General features: G+C 30.4%; 1 protein-coding gene across 4 annotated transcripts in view; it reads left to right on the top strand.

The window, feature by feature from the left end:
- Positions 1-26,001, top strand: part of LOC143047997 (uncharacterized) — a 184,530-nt gene that overhangs the window by 73,734 nt on the left and 84,795 nt on the right. For 3 of the 4 annotated variants that reach the window (XM_076221399.1, XM_076221400.1, XM_076221402.1), the window contains 3 exons: positions 11,298-11,343; positions 18,339-18,408; positions 19,955-20,057. In XM_076221399.1, coding sequence (XP_076077514.1) covers positions 11,298-11,343; positions 18,339-18,408; positions 19,955-20,057 — 219 coding nt within the window. Of the gene's footprint in view, positions 1-11,297; positions 11,344-18,338; positions 18,409-19,954; positions 20,058-24,253; positions 24,343-26,001 lie in introns of those variants that run through there. The other variant, XM_076221405.1, reaches the window with a different exon arrangement.

The raw sequence follows: 26,001 nt of genomic DNA, 5'->3' as shown, positions 1-26,001 counted from the left end.
CTATGGCCTACTGATCTGAAAAGTTGCCATTTTGAAAGTCATCTTCGAGTATGTACTTACACATTAAAATGACAAGTGCCACATTTAGAGCAGGATCTGCTTACCCTTCCAGAGCACCTGAGCTCACCTGGGTTTATATTAGTGCATATCGTGTTGGTTAGTCTTAAGTTGGTTAATGGGTTGTTTTTCGTTTTTTCCTTGATATATTTATAGTTTTAATTATTTTAGACTTTAGAATTTGAGTATCTGTTTGGAGTCTTCAGTCTCTCTTTTGTTCTATAACTAAATAAAAACATTTCATTAGTCACAACACATTTTATTTTGGATAGAACATCTGAAACTAAACCTTGTAACTTTCTAGGTGATTTTTTGTGCCTTTGGGTTGCTGTCTAATTGACAAGTGCCCCACATCTGCTGTTTATCTTCAACAGCACAGTGAAATAAATTATTTTTCTACATCAGAAAACAGAACTTGAATATTAACCTTTTGAATATGTAAAGTTCAATAGTTTATCTTTAAAACATATCTTTAAAAAAATGACTTAATTTAAACAGATATTTAAAAATATTTTAGATTTTTATCATCAAAATGGGCTATTATTTGATTATTTGTAATGATAAGTTCTCCAAGGGACTGATATTGATGAGTTTTTCTAGTAACTTTTCAACTCTCTATTATTCAAATTTTCATGAATATTCATATTTGACACATATAGAGTTTATTGCACTTTTATTTTCATGATATAATTTGTTTTTAATCAGATCAGACAATAAAGTCAGTCACTAAAAATATTAAAATAGAACTAAATGTCATGTCCCTAAATATTTTTTTTCTCTTGAAAAATACTTGGTATGTCCAAAAACCAAGTAATAAGACTAAACGCTCATCAATCATATTGATACAAGGATATAATAGAACATATATTTTATGATAACTTTTTTCATGGAACCCAAATAAATTTATTGTTAACAAAGTTATATATTTGAAATCAATCCTTGGTGACTTTGAATTTCTTTTTTTGATTTCTTAAAAAAAGATGATGTAAAAATGAAAATATAGCACTTTTTGGTAATGCAAATGTTTTGACACAATACATATTTTATTAGATGTAGAGGATTGATTCAACAATTAAATACCTAGCTTTGAGACTAAAGATTTTTGAAACAATTTTCATAACTTGAATTTTAAATACTTTTTGTTTTGTGAAGTATATTTGATTTCAAAACAAATATTTTATTCTGAGTCCAATAACCTTTTAAGTCACTGATATGATTATCTTATTTTGAAATATGAATATGATATTTTTTATTTCAGTCGATTGAAACAAATAAGCATTTGTTGAACAGAAATAAGAAAGTTTTCTAATATAATGATAAACTTTCATATTAGAAAATGCTTAATCATTTATTTTGGTTTATAATTTCCTATTCAGGGTAAAAAGTACAACTATCATTTCCGCCAAAAGAATTAAGGACAAAAATTGAAAAGTCTTCAAACAAAGGATCATTATGGGATTGAAAGCTAAACCTTTCTTTGACAATTATTTGATACAGTCTTTTTGACAAAAAGTCACCGAAAAGAAAACCACATATATTAAGACTTATTAAAAGGAAAACCAAACGATTAACTAAAGTACAAAGATCATATAGTGACATTAAAGTTCGGATTGAGACATTAATTTTGACAACCACAAAAATCTTTCTACGAAATTGTACTTTTGTTGAAAAAGATTTCTCCATGCATCACACTTCCGTTGTAGATAAGGGTGCACTGTTGTTTACAAATACATATTTTAATGGTGAAATGGAACCTTTTATGAAAAATTGCTTCAAAACCTGTCATTTTTGGGGGGAATACAGTAATCTAATGTAATATTGTGAAACTCAAAGAATTAAATCTAAATTAAATTATAATTCGACTGAAAATCATGACCTATTAAATCAGTTCACAATTACAACATGTATATGATTTTGAATCCTACAAATATTCACAAAATACAAATATTATTTTTTGTAATTATTTATTTAAGTAATTTAGTATCCATGTACCACTGGGTTGAATTATAAGATTTAAAGGTATTATATCCATAAAACATCACTGGACAAAGTATAGGTTGACTCTTAAGTAGTCTTTCCCTACAAATCTCCAACAATTTTGTGATTTATTTGGTTATTGACATATTTGCTGTCGCTCAACTTGTTTAATACACCATAACAGATGAGAAAATAATTTTTGTAAAATTTCCGAAAATTATGAAGTAGATAATTCATGTCAGTAATTTTAAACAATTACTACTAAGATTTCTCGGTACATTCTCTGGTCATCAACACCACCATTGGGGTCAGGGGCCTATAAGTCTTGAATGGACGGAAATATTGGTCTTTTGTTATGCCGATTGTTGTAATGATTATTCCATTAAGGCTAGTATTACCGTGAGCAGGCATTAATCAAGTCAGCTGACAAATATAATTGAAAGATTTGTTTGCACTATTATCTCGTAAAATTACAAGGACTTTTTTATACTGTAAATATTTATTTAGTTTTTTTGCATAAAACATTAGATAGTATTTCATCAAGTAAATGCTTAATATAAGAGCATGCTTTGATCTTATGTTAGATCAGGTACTCAAAATATAAAAAAGGATGAAAATATAAGGCACAATTTAAAGAATTTAAAAGCAAACCTCATTCGTCATAATTACCAGTCTTTAATATGTGAAAGTGCATTTTTAAACAGTTGACAATTTACCCATATTTATAAACAAAAATATTATTATATTTTTTAATAACCATGTTTTCTTCATCTTAATTGTCTTGACATTTTCTAACAAGCAGTAAATATTGAAAACTTGATTGCCAATAGAAGCATCACATTTGATGTGTATTGTTTTTAAGAATGCTTAACTTTCAAAATTTGATATAATTTTCATACAATGTTGTTAAATTATCTCCCCTTAGTTATCTAAAAGGAAATACTATTGCATGTTTTTTTTTTACTTAATTCATACTTGCTGAAAATATTATGCTCTAGTCAAAAGAAAAAAAGAAAAAAGACACCATATGACTTTGAATTGCTATTTATTTTATTTATATATCAGAAATTATGTAGCCAGAAAACTTAATTGTGAAGTTATATTATAATATGTTTGATTCAAGTTAAACTAAATCTTATATTTTGATGCATCATTTACTTATTTATACTAGCTGCAGTATTGGGTATAAAGTCGTTTGTGCTGAGGCAGTGTAAAGCAAACACCAATCGATCAATCAATCCACTAATTTATATAAATGACATCCCAACAAAAAAAATATTAGTATCTTGTTAAATAAATATCATAAATGTCCAAAATCAGGAAAAGAATAAAAAAGTTTTCGCATTCATTTCAGACACAAAACGAAATTTAAAATGTTCAGAATGCACCCAAGTAACAAACTAAAAAATGTCAAACATATTTATATTCAGCTATGTAGAGAAAATGTTCCAATCCAGCAATTCTGACAGAGATTCATATTCATGAAAATCAAATCATACTAGAAACATTTTACAAGCTCATACAAAGATTTGAGCGATAAGACTAAAGAGCAAGTTAAAAACATTTCATTCATCAAATCAGGTCTAATATTTCTAACTCTGACAGCTTTACCTTAAAGGACCTTGTCCTCTTACAAAAATATAATCATATATTACTGTTTTTATGACAAAACTGCTGTCGGCACTGGGGTCAATTGAGGACATTTTTGGACATCCCTCTATGTAAACAAATTTATTATTTTTATCAGGTGTCCAGACATTTGATTATCAATAACAAATTTGTACATGTTAATGGAACTCACACTTGGTTGCCTAATCATTTCTTGAAAAGTCAACAATATTGGTGGAGGGTCATCAGAAAGTCAAGGAAAGTTTTTATCCCCTTGTCAAATTAAAACTTTTCAATAAAACTTGTGAATTTTAATTATTACTATCAGTGTCAAGTGTGACAGTATTAAAATTGTTACCGTGGTTATTCAAAATTACATCTCTCCGTGAAGCGTCAACTTTTGGTGTAGTCATGATGCGAATCAGATTAAGTTTCCGACATTGAATTGGACACTTGCAGGTGTGAAAAAGTGTATAATGCTGACCATAAAATGAACATAGAATCGCTGAACAAAAGATACGAAATCTATTACTATAAATTATTCTATTTGACCGATGTCCTGTCTTAATTTTAATTGTCCATGAAAATTTATTAAAATTAATATATACTGATATTATATGATGACCATTCACAGATATTTCAAAGAATATATACATAAAATTTCATGGATATTTACCTCAGCATGTAACTTAACTTTGTACGTGAAAGGATCAGAAGATTTAATACGATTTTAAACGACTGAACAGAAGTTAGTCAGGACGCAGTAAACGCATGGCTGAAAAAAACTTTGGACAGTTTTATTCATAGTTTGTAAAACCCACTTTCATTGAAGATGTATTACTACATTCAAAAAAGTGTTGTATATGGTATACCTTACAGCTGCAGTTACAGTGGAAACATTTCAGAAGATTTTAATTATATTTGCAACAGAAAACCCAGATGCTGTTAGTTTCTATAAGGGGCATTGGTGGCAGAGTGGTCTAAGTAGCTACTACAGTAATAACTAGGCAGTCAACACTGAGGTTGTGAGTTGGAACCCCACTAATGGGTGTGCACTCACTCTTCACCAATGTTAATTGACTAAGATTGTCAGTTTTCATATTGAAGGTTGGTGGTTTTCTCCAGGCACTGGGACTTCCTCCACCAATAAAAACTGGCCACCACGAAAAAGCCCAAAAGTGGTGTTAACCCCAAGGTCCAGAATAAAAATCAAATCTATAAAGCCCTCTCCACTGTAGTAAACCATACTGATATCAAATAAAGCCACAATAGTCAATTAGGTATAATCATTGGTCAATTGTATGGAATATTAATAACTCTCATGTAAGTATGGGAATGAGGAAATGTAATATGAGTGAGGATGAGACAACAAGCCATGAAGATCAATTGACTAGGATCTGACAAATCAATATCTGGTGTACTGCCTTCAACAATGAGCTCTCAAACCTGTAAAAACTAACTGGGTAGAGCTGGAGTTATCAAATCAATACTTTACATAAATACAAATACCAAATAGACTACAGCCACAAAGCATTGATAAAATACTGAAAGCTAGAGTAGCAATTGTATAAAATTGTTGTAAGAACCCATAGTGACAATATTTATATATTTTACTACAAGTCCAAATTGATGACCTTTAGGAAGTAGTTTCCTCAAGGTACAATAAGTTTATATGGTTAGTAATTAATTTAAAGTTCTGTCAACAACAATATCATCTCTTAACAAGGCCATCCTCTCTTGCAAATGGTATCTTATTTTATTTATTTTTCATTTTTGTTACCTTTTATACCTATTTTACACATTTAGTGCCTTTTCTGTACTGTGGTATGTTATTTAATGTACATTTTGTTGATCTACAAGGGGTATCCTTGGCCAAGTGGTGTTAGTAATTCAAGCTCAAGCTGCTCATAGCCAGTTGTGTTCAACTGTTTTTGATTGAAAAATTATTATCAGTTTAATATATCTTTATGCCATTTTGAGTTTCTCTGGGTACTCTAGCCTTTTCCATAAAAAAAAATTCTGATGACAAAGGTTGCTGAAAGTGGTGTTAATCTAATCAAAAAATCAAAACAAACAAAGGTTAAAAATGGTTGGGGGTGGAAGTTGAGACCTCCAAAAACTGGTTTAATCATTCAACAGTAAACTCAAGAATATTTAGTGTTTTTTGCTATTTCGAGAATAAGAACCAGTTAGAGATAGAATGACAGATATTTGAATATTTTATAGGCTTGGTATAGATTTGGAGATTGTCATATTGTTCCATATTTATATGGTTATATTTAATAATATTTTGGACCAAAAAAGAGCTCTCAATGCCCCATGTCTTTTTGAGACAGTTACAAGTTTGACAATACCTCTCATAGTACACTTTTATAAATTGCTTCATTTTGGATGCATGATAATCTATATTTTTCAATCAGAGTATTGAATTTATCATGACAGATCAAGGAAACTTGTCAGGAAAATGTCATCAATTAAAAAAATCTTTTTTGCAAAAAAATGTGCACTTGCATAAATTGCAGTACTTTGATATATCATAAGAAGAAATCTGTAGCCCTCAGACAAGTGACCATTTTATTTGACAATGTCACAATAGCCTAAGAAATTAGACAAATATATCATTAAATTCCAAAGGACAATTTAATCTGAATAGATTTAAAGCTGGTCCTTTTTCAATGGAATACACACAATTTTATTTAACCAAAGACTTTTTCGCTTTAATTCTCAAATTGAATGCAAGATAAAGTAGATATAGTGGTATTTTTGTCGTTTTATCTGTCGCGGGTGTTGAGATGGCCATTGTCCCGCTGTCACAATACAAAACCCAAATTTTGTTTGTTGAATACTTTTCCTGTCGGAGAACTTTAATTCACAACTAGAAGGAATTTATTAATTGCATTTGATGGAATGACTCATTTTACTTATTTTCAATTTAATCAGATCGATTGATTACATTTTAATAGTAACCAATATATTGATAAAAGACAGATTTTCACACCTTTCATTTAAAAAGTTGACCACTTCTCAGTTTATTCACAATCGGTATTTGGTCATGTGATTTTGAGCAGTGTGTTTGGTGAACCAGATATAATAAACAGCGGTACTGATGATTTTCATTGTAACTCGCACCGTAGTAGTTTACTTTAATGTGTCGAAATAGCGATCATAAATTCAAGCCATATTTATTATTAATTTAGAATTTGTGGATTTTTCATTCTTGAGATTTCAAGGTAGGAATGTATACTATGATAATATGATTTTGATATATAAATGAAAATATAACACTGAAAATAAAATTAATTTTCTTTTATATTGCTTGAGGGTAAAATATATTATGCAGTTACTGAGCACTAACATAAATGTCTATAAGGTTTTGTCAATATGATTTTAAGAACTCCATTGATTTTTAAAAGTTTTAAAACTTGTATTTATAAATAAAAAGAAATGTTATACTCTTTCTTTCAATTAGAAATATAAAACAGTTTATAACCAAAAACACATTGGTTATTTTTTGGTCTTTTATGCTCAAGCGACAAAATATTAAACATATAAAAATAAGAAGAAGTGGTAGGATTGCCAATAAGACAACTATACTACTCCTTCAACAATGAGTAAAACCTGTACCGTAGAGTCAGCTATAAAAGGCTCCTAAATGACAAATGAAAAACAATTCAATCGAGAAAACTAAAGAATCTGATTTATGTACAAAATATTGAAAGGAAAACAAATATGATAGTAACATAAGGCACATTGGTTATTATCAGCATATCCTAAACTACTCATTGCTATAAGCATGTAAAAACTTTTAAAGCTAGGAAATTTTAATGTCAGATGAATGAATAGAAAATGAAGTGTAGGAATTGTTATTTTCTGATTGCTTGAATGTTGTATCCTCTACGCCCCATCAGCACAAATAGCCTATATCCTAGCCAGATGATTGTTGGTCTAATTTTCACAACTAACAGCTTAGAGAGAAAGAGAATGATGTTTTTTGGGTCAAAGAATTAGACCTTACAAGCTTAAGGTACAGGGCCAAAAAGACTAGCTACTTTATTTACTCTATTTAGTGACAATGCACCCTATTATAACTCTCTTTTGGGCCATCTTAAGCTCAACACTTTTTTACCTACAATATATATATATATGAAAAGGTATACATTTTTAAATCTAAATTGTATGAAAAGAGTGGGGCAACAGAACCCCAGTGTCACCCCTATTTTTACTCTACATGATTTGGTTTGTTTTGCTGTTACTTGTTGTTAGGGTCTACATAGTTTTGTTTTGGTTTTCTGATCCTTGTTTGGTTTTACATGGTTTTGTTTTGTTTTGCTGTTCCTTGTTTGGTGCTACATGATTTTGTTTTGTTTTGCTGTTCCTCGTTGTTTTGTGCTAAATGGTTTTGTTTTGATTTGCTGTTCCTTGTTTGAGGCTACAGGATTTGTTTTATTTTGCTGTTCCTTGTTTGGTTTTGTTTTGCTGTTCCTTGTTGTTTGGTTTTGCATGGTTTGGTTTTGTTTTGCTGTTCCTTGTTGTTTGGTTCTACATCAATGATTTTAGTTTTGTTTTGCTGTTCCTTGTTGTTTGGTTCTACATTGCTTGGTTTTATTTTGTTGTTCCTCTTTGTTGGTTGAACACAGTTCCTTGTTGTTTGGTTCTACATCAATGGTTTTAGTTTTATTTTGCTGTTCCTCCTCGTTGTTTGGTTCTACATCAATAGTTTAAGTTTTGTTTTGCTGTTCCTCCTCGTTGTTTGGTTCTACATTGCTTGGTTTTATTTTGTTGGTCCTCGTTGTTGGTGGAAAACAGTTTCTTGTTGTTTTATTCTTCATATTTTTCTACTATTCCTCTTTGTTGAGTGAGTGTATTGGATTCAGATATTTCTCAATGTTGGTTTGTACACAAAATATGCAATTTTACATTACTTGTTGGATTGATCACATACAAGACTTTAGAATTAGTATTTGCTGTTCTCCCCTAAGCACATGGCATAAACAAGTTGGAGTAATGTTTTCTAGGGTTCTTACAACAACTCAATTTCCATGTGGTTACAGACTTTCGTACATTTTTTCAATTTGTAATAGGTTTACTGATACTGATGAATTGATATTTGCTTAAGGTCCATTTCTATCAACCTTGCTCATGTCTTTGCTATGGGGTATTACCTTTTGAATAAGCATGTTAAAAATATGGCTTAGCATGCCTTTAATTAGCTGTTGGATTGTAACAGTCACCCAACATCATCTTTGATGATGATGAAACAAACTAAAAGCTTGAACAAATCAGAGAGATTGAAAAGTGTAAGGGTGATATATAAGTTGTTTCCTCTTTATTTTCTCAGCATTTCTTAAACTATGCTGACAGGATAGATTCCACTGTTTTCTGCTCTCTGGTCATGTTGTTATCTCTTTGACACATTCCCCATTTCCATTCTCAATTTTATGTGGTAATTATTCATTCTATCTATGTTTAAAAAATTTGCAGAGACTTCCTGCTTATTCAAATCCTTATAATGTATTTTTCTTTTTTTTAGGATTTTAACAAAAGTGTATTATATGATATTTTATGATGAATAATGACCCCATATCCTCATTTTTCCCTTAGCATTAAAAGTTTAGAAAAGAAATCAATTGTATACACATGGTGACATGCATTGATTGTCAGATTTGTAAAACTTTAATGCATATACCTGATGCAGGTGTGTAAATAGTTCTTATATCATTCTGTAATTTATTGTCAAATTTTATGACAGGATAGATTTCCAAGGTTTATGGCTGAAATATCCTTTTACTTCCATAAAAGACATTTTTCTCAAGCTTAAGATGTTATGACAGAGAGGATTACTATGCAGTTTCATTGTTTTGCAACATTTAAATGAAAACGAAGAATAGGGAATGTTGAGCTGGAGCTCATTATTTTGATCTCTGAAATCGAATATTTTTTTTTATTAGTCTGCAAAAAGGATATATTACGAATTAAGAAGGTATCACAAAATTTTGCATTCTCATTATTGAAGGAAGTTTATGCTACTCTGTTTCAAATTACAAATAAACAACAAACGTATTTCATTAGTGAATCTTAAATAAATAGCAGAACAAAATGATGGTTCTGTGTCCTTGTTTTCCAGATATATAATATACATTTACCATGTTGTATGGTACAATTGCTATATCATTGATGTCTACCTAACTTATCTTGGTCTCTTTACAAGGAGAATGTCTAAATTGCAGAGTGCCATTCTACACTTTTTTATGTATTCTTTGAACTTCATAAATGGGAGGCCTTTACTCCGGTGTACCAATGAATTGTTAACAAGGGTGAAAGTACTGAGTGCCTCGTAGTGATCCCTAAGATGTATTTCCATAAGATAATTTGGTAGATTTGTCTGGAATTAACTATAATATACAAAAAAGGTGATTTTGTGCTGTCTAATTACACTATCAGATATAGACAAGGTTTTAGATTTATGTCATCAAACCTTGAACATATTGTTCTATAACTATGAACATGATAATTGTTCCATAGTAGATTGTTCTATGCTACGTTGAACCTAACTACTTGAAATTATTCTGACAAGATATAAGTGTTAGAAATTTAAGAAATTGTTGTTTTCTATTTTATAACTTTAATTATGGATGTATTGTAAGTTTTATTTTTACAATGTTACACCCTTTCTTCTGGATATAGCCTGTTTGGTATGACAAAGACTATAATGTCTAAGTGTGAACGGGGTCCTATTCAAGGAATAGTTAACTTGAACTCTCCGAGGGCAACAAACTGTTTGATGTACCAATAATAAAGCACACCTTTCCCTTAGTAAAAACAGCTCTGCAACAATGAAGAAACAGATCATACATTCATCACATTTTCATTTTTTTGGTCCTGAATAATGAATGTACCATTTGCCTATTAAAAAGAAACGGAATAAACAAATCATTCAAGTGCTTTTTTCCAAATTTGACAAGCATGCTTTTTATAAAAATTAATAGATATTTTTATCTGCAGTTTACTTCTTCAGGTCTATCGTGACATTTGAGACAAGTAAGGATTTAACCCTGGATCACAGAAAGACATTCTACCAGTAGAAAATATGTATCTTTAATTTCTCAATTTGAATTTAAATGGCTTTATCAAAGCTGATTAACCTAGTTTAGTATTTATAAAACCCTTTTAACCAGAAAAGTAAACCATTAAAAAATATCAGTTTTGTTATATGAGAAGACTGGTTATTGTCTTGCTTAAAACTTAATGATTGGTGTAACTCATAATAACAGTCTTATTTTAAACATTTATAAATCATTTTAACTTTTAGGACAAGAGAAATGTTTGCATTTGGATCTGTGTTTTGATGAGTTGTTTTTTCAGTACATGTATTAGTAATCCATTATGATATTATTTTGCTCTATACATTTTTTCTAATGCTTTCTATATTTATATATACTTTAGTTATATCATAAAAGATTGTAGGTATTTGAATTTTGACACCCGTCAACTCAATCGCTTTGAAGCAGGTTTGGCATCAGAGTACACAATTTACGATTGTCTTTTCATGCATAATGGTTTAATATAATCATGAAAGCATTTCCTCCTTTTGAAGATTTTGCTTCTTTGGTGAATTAAACACATACATTTAACTATATTTTTTTTTACTTTTTCAGTTTGAAGATGTTTTAAAGACCTGGGACAGTTCTGCTTCACAGATAGGTAAGCAACAGATATAATATGTGTGCTAGGAGTCAGTCTTGTGGAGATTGGGTATTCTGTCAACAATTTTACAGGCTTGCAAAATGAATAATTTTTTGCAGACTATGATGCCCAACTTATAAAATAAGGCAGGGGAGGGCTGGTCGATGTTATCATGTTTTTGGTCTTTGTTGTAAATACGGCACGAACACAACGCGGGAACGTCACTTAGTTCTTATATTGTAACGTCAAGACTTGGTGACGTCTCACTTGTATACTTGGGCTTCTATAGATCGATTACACATATTAGAACATGCAACGTTTTTCTTACTTTATTCACGTATTCTCGACAGTCTTGTCTATGTCCTGACCTGTAAGTCATGAGTGTCTGTCTACTAGTATTTTCTATTTGTCTTACCTATATCCAGTTAGACTTTTGGTTTAAGACTTTTTATGATGAAAAGCAACTTAAAACCTAGTGCATGATGTAAAATTTAAAAAATATAGGCAGAATTATGGTTTTGACTCAGAATTGGCTGCTCACTGAGCTTTAAAGTTTGATAGTGCAAGCAGGGCATGGTGTCCCATTAACACATATTCTTGTTTAAAAGAAACTTGAAAATAATGTTCTGTCAGCTGAAGAAAATCTGGTGACTGCAGTTTTTATACGACCGCAAATTTTGAAAAAATTTTCGTCGTATATTGCTATCACGTTGGCGTCTGCGTCGTCGTCGTCGTCGTCGTCCGACGTCCGAATACTTTTAGTTTTCGCACTCTAACTTTAGTAAAAGTGAATAGAAATCTATGAAATTTTAACACAAGGTTTATGACCATAAAAGGAAGGTTGGTATTGATTTTGGGAGTTTTGGTCCCAACATTTTAGGAATAAGGGGCCAAAAAGGGCCCAAATAAGCATTTTCTTGGTTTTCGCACCATAACTTTAGTTTAAGTTAATAGAAATCTATGAAATTTTGACACAAGGTTTATGACCACAAAAGAAAGATTGGGATTGATTTTGGGAGTTTTGGTTTCAATAGTTTAGGAATAAGGGGCCAATAAAGGGCCCAAATAAGCATTTTTCTTGGTTTTTGCACAATAACCTTAGGTTAAGTAAATGGAAATCTATGAAATTTAAACACAATGTTTATGACCACAAAAGGAAGGTTGGTATTTATTTTGGGAGTTTAGGACCCAACAGATTAGGAATTAGGGGCCAAAAAGGGACCCAAATAAGCATTTTTCTTGGTTTTCGCACTATAATGTTAGTATAAGTAAATACAAATCTATGAAATTTAAACACAAGGCTTATGACCATAAAAGGAAGGTTGGTATTGATTTTGGGAGTTTTGGTCCCAACAGTTTAGGAAAAAGGGGCCCAAAGGGTCCAAAATTAAACTTTGTTTGATTTCATCAAAATTGAATAATTGGGGTTCTTTGATATGCCGAATCTAACTGTATATGTAGATTCTCAACTTTTGGTCCCGTTTTCAAATTGGTCTACATTAAGGTCCAAAGGGTCCAAAATTAAACTTAGTTTGATTTTGACAAAAAATGAATCGGTTGGGTTCTTTGATATGTTGAATCTAAAAATGTACTTAGATTCTTGATTATTGAAGTTTTTTTGGTCCAGTTTTCAAATTGGTCTACATTAAGGTCCAAAGGGTCCAAAATTAAACTTTGTTTGATTTCATCAAAAATTGAATCCTTGGGGTTCTTTGATATGCCAAATCTAACTGTGTATGTAGATTCTTCATTTTTGGTCCTGTTTTCAAATTTCAAATTCTACATTAAAGTCCAAAGGGTCCAAAATTAAACTAAGTTTGATTTTAACAAAAATTGAATTCTTGGGCCTCTTTGATATGCTGAATCTAAACATGTACTTAGATTTTTAATTATGGGCCCAGTTTTCAAGTTGGTCCAAATCAGGATCTAAAATTATTATATTAAGTATTGTGCAATAGCAAGTCTTTTCAATTGCACAGTATTGTGCAATGGCAAGAAATATCTAATTGCACAATATTGTGAAATAGCAAATTTTTTTTTAATTAGAGTTATCTTTCTTTGTCCAGAATAGTAAGCAAGAAATATCCTATTTGTGCAATAGCAAGAATTTTTTTTAATTGGAGTTATCTTTCTTTGTCCAGAATCAACTTAAATCTTTGTTATATACAATATACAATGTATATACACTTTTTACTACCAACTGATAAATTTAAATAATCTTTACCATTCAGTGATAACAAGCAGTTTTTTTACATCTTAATATTTTATGATGTATTTAAATGAGTAGTTATTGTTGCAAACTCCATTAGAAATTTGAATTGATATCAGTTTTGAAAAAGGGAAACAGGGATGTGAAAAAAAAAGGGGGGGGGGGGGTTAAATTTTTCTCATTTCAGATTTCATAAATAAAAAGAAAATTTCTTCAAACATTTTTTTGAGAGGATTAATATTCAACAGCATAGTGATTTGCTCAAAGGCAAAAAAAAACTTTTAAGTTCATTAGACCACATTCATTCTGTGTCAGAAACCTATGCTGTGTCAACTATTTAATTTTAGATTTAAAAAGTTTGAAGAAGAAATCTTTAATTGATTTGTAAAATCTTGGCATTTGTTTTGTGTAAAAAAAAAAACATGTAATGTCAAAAATTTGATCACAATCCAAATTCAGAGCTGTATCATGCTTGAATGTTTTGTCCATACTTGCCCCAACTGTTCAGGGTTCGACCTCTGCGGTTGTATAAAGCTGCGCCCTGCGGAGCACCTGGTTTATCAGATAGATTTATATCATATTTCATTGTTTATCTATCTTATTCGTCCTGTCATTTAGTCTTTTGAGTTCTGCATTGTCATCTTTTGTGATTTTCAAAATTATTGATCGTAAACAATTATCAATATCTTCAAAACATGCAGTTTTAACATTTGTTTACAGTTTTGATTATTCACATCATTGATTTATTATGGTTAATTTTCGTGTTTTTTTTTTAGAGTTATGTCCCTTGAATCATTCAAGTTTCTTCATCCCTGAAAAATAATTTTCCACATTATGGTTCATTAAAGCAGGAATATCTTCAATGAAATTAGGTTTATGGTTGTGTCAAGTTTGGTTTATTGTTATGTTAGGAAAAATCAGTCAAGGAAAAGTTGGGACAACACTATTTGAAGTCCTTTTAATATTTCATACTTATGAAAAATCAGATAATTGAGTCATATAGAATATAGATTTTTATCTTTGAGTTGGTAAAATGTGATAAGTTTTTCATAATAAGATTTTTTTCAATTTGACCTAGAGTGTTATGAGTTTGACCTTAAAGTGTAATTTATCACTGGACCATGACAACATAGGCCTAATATCAATACATCTAATTATATAATAAAGTTATTGACATGGAAAACTATTTTATATCACCTATTGCTGTGTTTCCAGCTGCTAGCAAAAATATATTTTACAAAGAAAATTTAGGTTTATTTCTTTTTAAAGAATGCGCAAGAAGAAAAGACCACCTTGAAAAAGTTTTTATATGTGAGCATTTTCTAAATCAAAGATACTATTTTTACATAATAAATGGAATATTTCATAAAATATTTTAGAAAGTAAAATTGTATTCAGAAATATCAAGGTCATCTCTTTAAAAATATATGAAATTAACATATAATTGGCATAATTTATGATATATATGTAATATTATCTCATTCACAATATTGGGCTGAAATTTTTGAATAAATTATAAATGTTTGAAATCTGCTCGCATATCTTAAATTTGTAAATATATTAAAATTTTGGCAGTTTATATTATATTGAATACATTGATATTTGTTGCAGCAATAAATTTTGGACTGCAACCTTAGATTTACCGCACCCTATTACTGTGTTCTCAGTTTGCTATAAAAACTTTTGTTTTGGCTATTGGGTACAGCAAATCTGGATTTGTGTTACCTTATTGCACCTGCCTTGTAGGGTGTGTTTTGAAAAACGAGACTTTGCTATCAAAATTTATTTGCTTATAACTACTTGAAATATGTTTATGAATATTCTTATTGCAAAATGAGTAAACAAAGTGCAGGATTCATTCAGTTCACTCAGTGGTGATTATGTCATGGGTATAATATGTGGGTGGTAATGGGGGTACCATCATGACGAATAACGGTAAAATTCTTGCAAAATGACATTTACAGTCATTTTTGGTGCATGACAATAAAATGTACACTTTCTTTTCGACGATAAAAAAAAATTAACTGATTTTGACTAATCACTTTAATTTTTTCTCAAAAATATTGGTGAAAAGGATATTTTGACGAAAAATGGTAAAATTTTAACCAATTGGACGCTAATAGTAGCTGAAAATGACCGTTTGATGCAGACGTGAAAGAGCATTCCTGCTTTCTTATATCATGGAAAAAAGTGTTGGTCTTTCCTTCATAATGTCACATCATACAGTTTTGGTCACATAATTAGTGTCTATGTCATGGCATACAGTGTCAGTCCATTAATGATTATGTCATGGTATGCAGTGTCAGTCCATCAGTGATTATGTCATGGCATACAGTGTCAGTCCATCAGTGATTATGTCATGACAAAAAGTGTCAGTCCATCAGTGATTATGTCATGGCATACAGTGTCAGTCCATCAGTGATTATGTCATGACATAAAGTGTGAGTCCATCCCTGATTCTGTCATGGCATACAGTGTTGGTCCATTCATCAGTGACTATGGCATGGTATATAGCTTTAGTTGGTCAGGGATCAATATGTCATGACATAAAGTGTCAGTCCATCAGTGATTGTCATGACATAAAGTGTTAGTTCATCCATGATTATGTCATGACATGCAGTGTTGGTCCATTAATTAATTACTATGTCATGGTATACAGTGTCAGTCCATCAGTGATTGTCATGACATAACGTGTTAGTCCATCCATGATTATGTCATGATATGCAGTGTTGGTCCATTAATCAGTGACTATGTCATGGTATACAGTGTTGGTCTGTCAGTGGTCATGTCTTTTTGTCCTTCCATCTTGTCTAAATCCAACAAATGCCAAGACCTTTTTTCCCCATACTTTTAGGTATCGAGTTGATTTGTATGGCCCCGTTGATTTGTATGACCCCATTGACTACAGTATGGGCAATATAGTGTTTCCTTCATCACTCATACCACAACAAACAATTATACAAACTTTTTTTTAAAGACCTCCACATTCTTGCTCTTCATATTTTTGCTGTGGAGTCTTTGGTTTTTGTTTTGTTGTTGTTGGGGTTTATGGATGGTGTCTCAGTGGGACAGAGGGCTGTCTTCCATTGCTTATACCAGACAGGTTGATTCATACGAAATGAAAACTTAGTAGACAAATGAACAAATTAAATCGAGGTTTTGTTAATCTTTTATGCTGAAACTTTTCAGGGAATAGAAAGTTAAGAGTAATATAAATTTACAATTCAAACAAAGATGGAATAAATTGGTAAACAACAATGGTGATATGTTTCTAGACTGTATAAATTGGTAAAGGACAATGTTAATATGTTTCCTCACCTTTTTCATTCAAATTAATTCAAAGGATTGTTTCACCGTAAATGGGCATTACAGTGAAACACTTGACCTGACAAGGCCATACAATTGCTATCATTCCCTAGCCATTAAATTCTCCCTTTAACATCTAAATGTATTTAAAATTTAATGCCAGCTTTATAGACTATTCATTACTAATACCATCAACCAATACACTTTCTGATAAGCCCATATAATTTCTCTGATTGTTAAAATGTATCACCCCAGGCATACATTTCTATAAATGGACATAGTTCGATTGGAAATCAATTATCAATAAACGTCCATTACTTAACCATTCTTTTGATAAATATGTGAACTTTAAGGTGATAAGTCAAGATATGGCAGCTATTGTCCAAAGGATAGGACGATCTTACTCGATCATAAGGTAATTTACTTTACCGATTAGAATGCAAATGATTGAATTTATGAATAAATGACTTTCTTGTCATGGTGCCAAAGCAGGTCTGTTTTTATTTAATTAAAAATGTCTTTCTACCCTGAAATATATGTGAGTTATATAATAAACTATTTAAAATTCAGTTGTTTAATGAAAATGCAGTTTTATTGTCAAAATACTCTCTTGTAGCTTGGAAGTATAATATTGACATAACACTTACATGCTTGTAGTAAAGGACAATATTAAGCCTAACAACTGGAGAGTGTTTTACATATCTATTTTGTGATTTAATTATCAAGAAGAGTGTTTAGCTGTTATAAAATTGAGAATGGAAATTGGGAATATTTTCAAAGAGACTAATACCCTTCCGAAGAACAGATAACAGACGAAGGCCACCAATTGGTCCTCAACACAGTGAGAAAATCCCCCACCAAAAGGTGGTCGTCAGCTCGCCCCTAAATAAAATTGTGTACTAGTTATGTGAGAATGGACGTCACACTAAACTCCAAAACATATAAATGAACTAAAATTAAGAAACATACAAGACTTTCAAAGGTTAGAGGCTCCTAACTTGGGACATATCTTTTTTGTTAATTTTTTTTTCAAACAGTTACAGATAGAAACAGGAAACTACAAATGACTTTAGAGACCAAGTGGTCTAAGTAGAAATAAGAAAATGTGGTAATCAATGCCAATGAGACAACTCTCCACCAAATGACGAAGGAGTTTACAACTATTCTTTAGTGTAGTAAAAGTAGTTTATCTGTTCTATCACTAGCTTCTTATCCTGTGTTGCCTGTTTGAACACCTCGCCTGGCATGTTGCATTTTACTCCAATCTTAATTGACTAGGATTGCCTGTTTCTTTACCAGAGGTTGGTGGCTCTATCTGGGTACTCCTGATTGGGTACTCCTGATTTCTTCACCAATTAAAACATATGGTCATGATATAGTTAAAGTAGAAAGTGGCATTAAACATCAACTATCAGTCAGTCAATCAATAGAATAACTGTTATTGTAATATTTATAATTGTGTTTATATGAGAAATTTACAAATTTTCTTGTTTTACAGGGAATCTTTTTTCCAGTAAATTTTGGAATCTGTATGAAGATTATCTGAAGAACTATTCTAAAGCAAGGAAGTAAGTAATTTTACAATAAGTATTAAAATATGAAATCAGTTTAAAAAACTACTTGATTTAAACAATAAATCAGGTCACAGAATCAGACATTGTTGAGAACATTCATGTGTAAAAGTTATATAAAGTGAACAAACAACACTAAAAAACTAAAGAAGACTTTCCCATGATAAAAATTCAAAAGATGAAATTATTTTGTAATTTTTAAATTTTTGGAAGATTTTATAAATGATATTATATAAAAAAAAAAGATAAAAACCCTTCAAAAGAGTGAGAATTTACACATATAAAAGATAGAAGCACCCACCAAACAAAAGTTGACTGCGCTGCTTATTCTATGAGATGCAACAATAACAAAGTTTATTTTAGTAATTGTATTCTTGTTTTGACAGTAGCATACAACTATTAGATTAAGTATAAATGGGAGAGATCGGTTTGCGCCAAAAATGCGTCCTTTTGCGCCACAACCTTCTTTCTCCAATGCTACGATTGCGCCACCTGTTTTTAAATTACATGGTATCATTTGCGCCAAAAATAAAACATACGATTGCGCCAATTAGAAGAAAAATGACTTCCTTCCACCTTTATTCAGACTTTGAACCAGCAGTTTATATGGCAAATGTTTGCTTTTCTGAAACATACTTTCTTCTTTCGGCTGCTGCATGGGTAGTTCCTAATTTAATGTATGTAGTAGCTTGTAACTTCACTTTATTGTCCAAAAAGACAATCATTGAAGGATGAAATGCATAAAACAGTTCATTATAATTCCCCATGGAATGCTTCTGCTCAAATACTAGTACGTCTTGCGGTAGATAGAGTTTCAGCCCATACGGATGGTGGGAGCAAAGCACTGTGTCATCAACGTATGTGGCTACACATAATCAGCAAAAGCTTATATTTTCTTCTCTTTTGGCATATCTTGTATTAAATATTCAGCAAAGCAATAAATTTTCTTCTCTCTCTGTACATTGACTGTCTACTGTATTTCAAGTCATTTATCTCCAGACGCTCATCTTCATGGTGAAATATCTCCGATCATATGATACTTTTTAAGCCAAAAATAAGAATAAATATGAATCATTAATATTTTGATAGATATGTGTACAGGTAAATTGGCGCAAATGAGTTCCGATTATTGGCGTAAATGATACATTTGGAAAACAAAATGTGGCGCAAATGATACACCTGAAAAACAGTAATTGGCGCAAAAGGACTGCTGCCGTATAAATAACTACTCTTGTAAAAAGGGGATGAAAACATAGCATGTAAATAAGAGTTAAATGTCAAGCAGACATTAGAATTTTAACTTTGTATGAATCCAGAGATAGAAAAGGGTGGAATAACAGTGTGGAGGTCTTATGCGACTTCTGGTGGGAGAGAATTAAGGTTAAGGTAAGGATGAAACCAGGGAGATGTGGGGTGTACTTCAAATAGATATTAACCTGACAACAAAACAGTGCTTTTCACATGATTTACATGGTTTTTAAAAGTCTTAATGCTTTGATGTACATGTAATATAACTGTTTCATTCTCTAAATTATCCCTACAGATTACTAGAAGACAGATGTACAGAAGATCAATCGTTTCTAGAATTTTGTAATCTTCGTAAAGGGCAGACAACTTATAACTTACAAACCTTGTTGCATCTACCTGTGAGTACATTATTTTATTTGATCAACTCACTCTGTTGCCCTCTGCACACCTGTAATATCAAAGGGAATAAAACACTGCTCGGTGTAGAAGGTTTCTATTTTTTATGTCAAATCTTTCACTTGTCAACATATATGTGTTCCGTCTAACAGAAGTCCTCCTGGAAATCTTGGGAAAAACATTGCCATAAAAGTTATTCCTGTAGGAATAAAAAAATCAAAATCCTTATCTGTAAGGAACAAATTGTTGACAAAATATTTTTTCTATTTGGAACTTATATTAGGAAAAAACTTTTTATTTCATGGCAAACTGAAATAAGAGCTAATTAAAGCTTTAAATTAAAGACCTAAGGAACAATTTGTCCCCCCCTCCCTTTGCACCCTGCAATGCATTCAATTTTTATTGATTATTTCCTATGATAGTGCAGGTTTTTTTTCATAAATAATCACCACCCTTCTAAGAATTGCCTTCCAACTGCTAGAAAAGAAGATTAGATAGAGTTATCTTTCTTGATACAGTTGTTATTAAAAAAAATATAGTGTACTTACGGAATTTCATGCTCTGTCAGCCAACTTTATATAATAATAGGGAAAAGCAATACTATATTATCATGTATCAAATTTTCATGAATAATATTTCTAAAACACAAATAAAATTTTCTGCTTAGTTAAATTTCTGCTCAAGGGTATTTTGATTGTAAATATATGGAGATCTCGGTACATTTAGGATAACAGAGTTTCTATTAACTAATGTGTGGTCCGAGTACGTCCAGTCGGGTGACAGTTTTATTGTAAGTTTTATGATGAAAATATTTTGTATCTGCTCACTGTTTACATTACATGATGTCAAATTTGATGATCTGTGAAAAAAACCATAAAAAGTGGTGATCATAGATTTGAATTTTTGACCTTAAAAAAATATTTTTTATGAATAGTGTTTCATGTTTTTGTGATCTTTGTGGTTATGATACGAAGATAGAATTAGTTTGTAAAATGGATTTCTTATGTAAGGTTGAAGCATGAATAAAGTGACAAAGGTAACACAATAGGTTTCATGAAAAAATGAAATGATGGGCTTCAGGACAGTCATATTTCAATAGAATTAGGGAAACAAAAATCTGACTTTCGTCTCAAAGAAAAAGTGATTTAATCCCAAGATATTGATATCTAAGGTACCTTTTGGTATAAATCATAAGTTACAGTTATGTCGTATGTAAAATAAGACATTTGAGCTGTGTGGGATAGAAATCGACCTTATCCAAATCAACATCGATACATCTGTTAACATTTTTCAGTTTGAAAAAAAAAAACTGAAAATTTGGGATTGTTTGCCTGTGAATTATTAATTGAATGCTACAAAACGGAACGTTTTTCATCTTTTATTACATTGTATTTAGTATATGAATGTTCCAAAATCAATCAGAGTCCTATATATGTACATATTTACGTACACTTGCATAAGGTCGATTTCTATCCGATGCAGCTCATTTGTTGACTCATTTCCATACTTTGCTTTGTGAGTAGAACATTTTTGAAAATAGACTCAATGAATGAAATATTTAACATGAAAAAATTAACAAGCTGAGAAACCAAATTGACACGTCTTACAATATTAAGAAGAAGAAATATTATATCACGCATTTGAAATAATTAAATGTTTGCATCATGACGTAGTTATCTTATACATAAAGAAAAGAATGCTGAGTAAATCATCCAAAACAGGATTTAAAAGTGCAACCTGCTGAGAAATTTATGGGAATTTTGTTGATTTCGTTTTAGTCCATAAGATTAATATTTTTATTTACAAATGTACAGAACAAAACTCCTTCGCAATATACATACTGAAACTAATTGTTGATATCTTGTCTTAAATATCTGAAAACAACTGTAGGTAAAAAAAATATTTAATATCTATGATGAAATTTGAATGGTATTCAGGTTATCCCATTTGGTAATGACGAAATCAGGCAAAATTTATACCAAATTCTAGGATGACTTTATTTAGTTTGAAGTAGTTTTAAACCTTGTTCTTGTAAAAAGTCATATATCTAAAGCTCAAGTTACTAAGATAAAAGGAAAGTAGATATGACTGATAAATATAAGACAAATTTAAATTTTATCTTTATAAATAAACACTCCAAATTTATTAGTTTTATCAAAAAAGATGAATTTCAAACAAATATGATAAATAGGTATTTGTTTTTGTTTTTATATTGAATGACCTGATGTCTTAAGGAAGTAGTCTTATTTTCTGTTAAGAGATAAGATATATATAGAAATGCTTCATCCTCCTTTACATCCCCCTTTTCAGTCATTGCTTTCTGGGTCAGCTATGTTATGTTATATACTTATTTAATACTATTAGTCAGTAATTTCAGAACTACGAAAGAGTATCTTTGAAGTTTCACATTACTTATCTTATAAGTTAGTAAATATATATATTTTTGTGTAGTGGTAGTTTGAAAACTCAAGTTTTCCTTGGACATTTGTTATATAAATTCAGAAATTATTGTGTTCATTTATTATTGCAATTTTTGAAGAAAAGACAAATAGTGAGATTTGAATTATTGTGATTTTAAAAAAAATGTGCAGACAGATATGTATTGATTATCAGAATGCATGTTCTTATTATTGTGGTACTCACTCAGTCCCATTATTCCCACTAATAAAATAAAATCTCTCAAATTTACTGAATTTTCATTATTATAATTTATTGTTTTTAAATTAACCCTGTTTATTTGATTATAGATACAGAGTTGTCCTGGTCGTGCTATTTCTCGGTGAATGTTATTAAGATAGTCCTTATCTGTGAACTACATATTTGGCCGAATTGTGAAGTACTTTTGTTGTTATTGACTTATTTATTGTTTTGTTTACTTGCTTACATATTGTTGCCAAATTCTTATGGTTTCATATCAAAGTGGCAAGGTTTCAATTGAGGACATTTTTTTTCAATAGTAGATATACATGTTTGATAACATGAGATAGATAAGATTACCACTATGCCTGGTGCTAGAAATCTGCAGTTCAAATTATGAATTATGCCGTCAGCTTCACATAGATTCCGATGTAGAGAATTTGTATCTGTGGACAATCCCCGACATCAGATTAGGTCAAAGTAACATTACAAAGTCTGCTCAATCCTCTCTGAGTCCACCAATATTTGGACAGATCTTTGTCTTAATACCTTTATGAAAATCCCTTGTTTTATCTCTGAATTCACACAATTGTATAGAAATATTTTTGTAATATCAAGTACCTGTTGATATACTATTTGGATAAACACTTGAATTTGTTTTATCTATATAAATAGTGTCATAATATCTATGATTAGAAAAATTAAGATAAACAAAACAATAGGGAGTAATCAAACACACCCAGGGACATCATGAAATATAGATTAATTATTAATTGTTATCAGCAATATGATCATTGACAGTGCCACTTTGTTGATAGAACAGGACTCCAGTTTAAAGGGAAGGGTACCAGTTAATGTTGGAATTATACTCCCCTGATATTTGTGGTCATGATGTTGTTACGCAGATAAATGCGGTAAACTTTTTGAGAGGTTTGAAAATCCTGTTGGATAGAGATTACAGTTTTTTCCTTGTATCATGTTTGATCTATTTTAAGAATTATTTACCGAATAAATATAACATGCTGCAATCTTAATTTCTAGACTGTTCAATGTAAGCCAATGTTCTGTGTTGAAGGATGGGTTGTCTCATTAGCACTCATACCACACCTTCTTAATTTATCTTATTATGAAAGATACATTAACTTAAACTCATAACACCAAAAAAAGCCCTACTACTTTAAACCTCAGTATGATTTCTTTTTTACTTCAGAAATGATGCACAGTTATTATCAAATATTTCATTAAAAAGCAAAGTATTAACATGTTCTGTGCAATTTTTAAATATAAACATACAGTGCCTATGACCACATATTAAAGTATACTTATGTATTACTTCATCTATAATCTACCAATGTTGTCCTTATACAAGAGTCAATTAAATTTTGGTCAAATGAGTTCATCAATTTCTCACTTGAATGACTTAATAAACCATGAAATGTTACAATAACTACTTCTTATATCATACTATAATTAAAGTTAAAAGTTAAAAATGTACCCTCTAGTCAATTCTAGGATATAGTGTCAGTTTCAGGTCATTGTGGGGTCAACATTCATTAATATTCTTGTTCTACAGAATAGGTGTATTATAATTTTTTGCTGATGAATTTCTGGAGTTTTTTAAGGAATTTGAAAAAATCTGGATCCCTTCTGGTATGTTTTTTTTTAAATTTCTTATTCATATACATCAATATTCTAGTTATAATTTGTAGAACATTATAATTTCAAGATTTTTAATACCATTAAAACAAAACATGTCAGAGAAAATAAATCCCAAATGTCTTGAGCCAAAATATAATTGTACTAAATAGTTTTTTTTTATAATTATTAAATATCGTTTAAAAATGTACATAAAAACAGAAAAAATGTCTTCAGCAAATATTATCTTTGATATTGTTGTACAATTTTAGTGATTACGGTAATTTTATAATTCAGAAATCATTGCTAGGTTTTTATCATTGCGAAAAATGCGATAGAGTTGTAAATGCAATAATTTAAACTTCATTTTGAAATATTTTATATGAATTACTGTAAATTCAGAAATTATTACGTGCATTTATTATTGCGATTTTGTCAGTTTAGACTTAAATGCAATTTTAATTTTTACGATTTAGAGAAAAATCCTGTTTAATTCATATAAAATATTTCGAAATGCGAGTTTAAATTATTGCGTTTACAACTCTGTTGCATTTTTCCCATAATAAAAAACCTCACATTAATTTCTGAATTTACAGTATGCAGGATTTTTCTCAAAATCGTAAAAATTTCAAATGGCTTTTAAGTCTAAAATAACAAAATCACAATAATAATGAATGCACGTAATAATGTCAATATTTACAGTACTAAATATCAATATTAGTACAATTTTTTGCTCTCAAGTTTATCATAACTTTTCATTTCAACCATATGCTTACAACTATATGTAAAGATGAAAACACAGATAAGCCTCTTGTTTAAATCTAAAATTCTTTAAATTGAAAATTTAAGCTTTATTTAATAGATTTAAATTAGATATACAGTATAAAAGAGATATTTATTTAAAGAAATGCAGGAATGTTGCAAGTTATAAGATAGTTATTGTAATATTTGTAATTTTGTGTGATTGTAATCAGATATGTATATCATAATTTGATTCTGAAATAAAATTCTACTATGAAAAAAGAAACTGTAGTTATAGTATGAACTACAACAAAATTAATAAAGTTCATATCTGACATTATGATTAAAAGAGTTTGTCACATCTTTAACTGTACTATCTAGAAGTTTTTTTAATAGTCCATGATTATTTTTTTCACATCTTTTTAGACTAGGAACAAATCTGAGCTTTACCTATTGCATAGGCACCTGTGATTTGTTAAGACTATATATTGGCCTTTACACATCTTTTGACTATTTTTTAATCATATGATACATAACATCATGTTCATTTTAGTCAATTGGCCTCAGTGGGCCATGTAATATCTTGTTCATTTTAGTCAATTGGCCTCAGTGGGCCATGTAATATCTTGTTCATTTTAGTCATTGGGCCTCAGTGGGCCATGTAATATCTTGTTCATTTTAGTCATTGGGCCTCAGTGGGCCATGTAATATCTTGTTCATTTTAGTCATTGGGCCTCAGTGGGCCATGTAATATCTTGTTCATTTTAGTCAATTGGCCTCAGTGGGCCATGTAATATCTTGTTCATTTTAGTCAATTGGCCTCAGTGGGCCATGTAATATCTTGTTCATTTTAGTCATTGGGCCTCAGTGGGCCTTGTAATATCTTGTTCATTTTAGTCATTGGGCCTCAGTGGGCCATGTAACATCTTGTTC

This window comes from Mytilus galloprovincialis, chromosome 10 (genome assembly GCF_965363235.1).
Source record: "Mytilus galloprovincialis chromosome 10, xbMytGall1.hap1.1, whole genome shotgun sequence".
In the NCBI taxonomy this organism is placed as follows: domain Eukaryota; kingdom Metazoa; phylum Mollusca; class Bivalvia; order Mytilida; family Mytilidae; genus Mytilus; species Mytilus galloprovincialis.
Note: the sequence above shows the minus strand (reverse complement) of the source record. Positions and strands in the feature narration are given on the sequence as shown.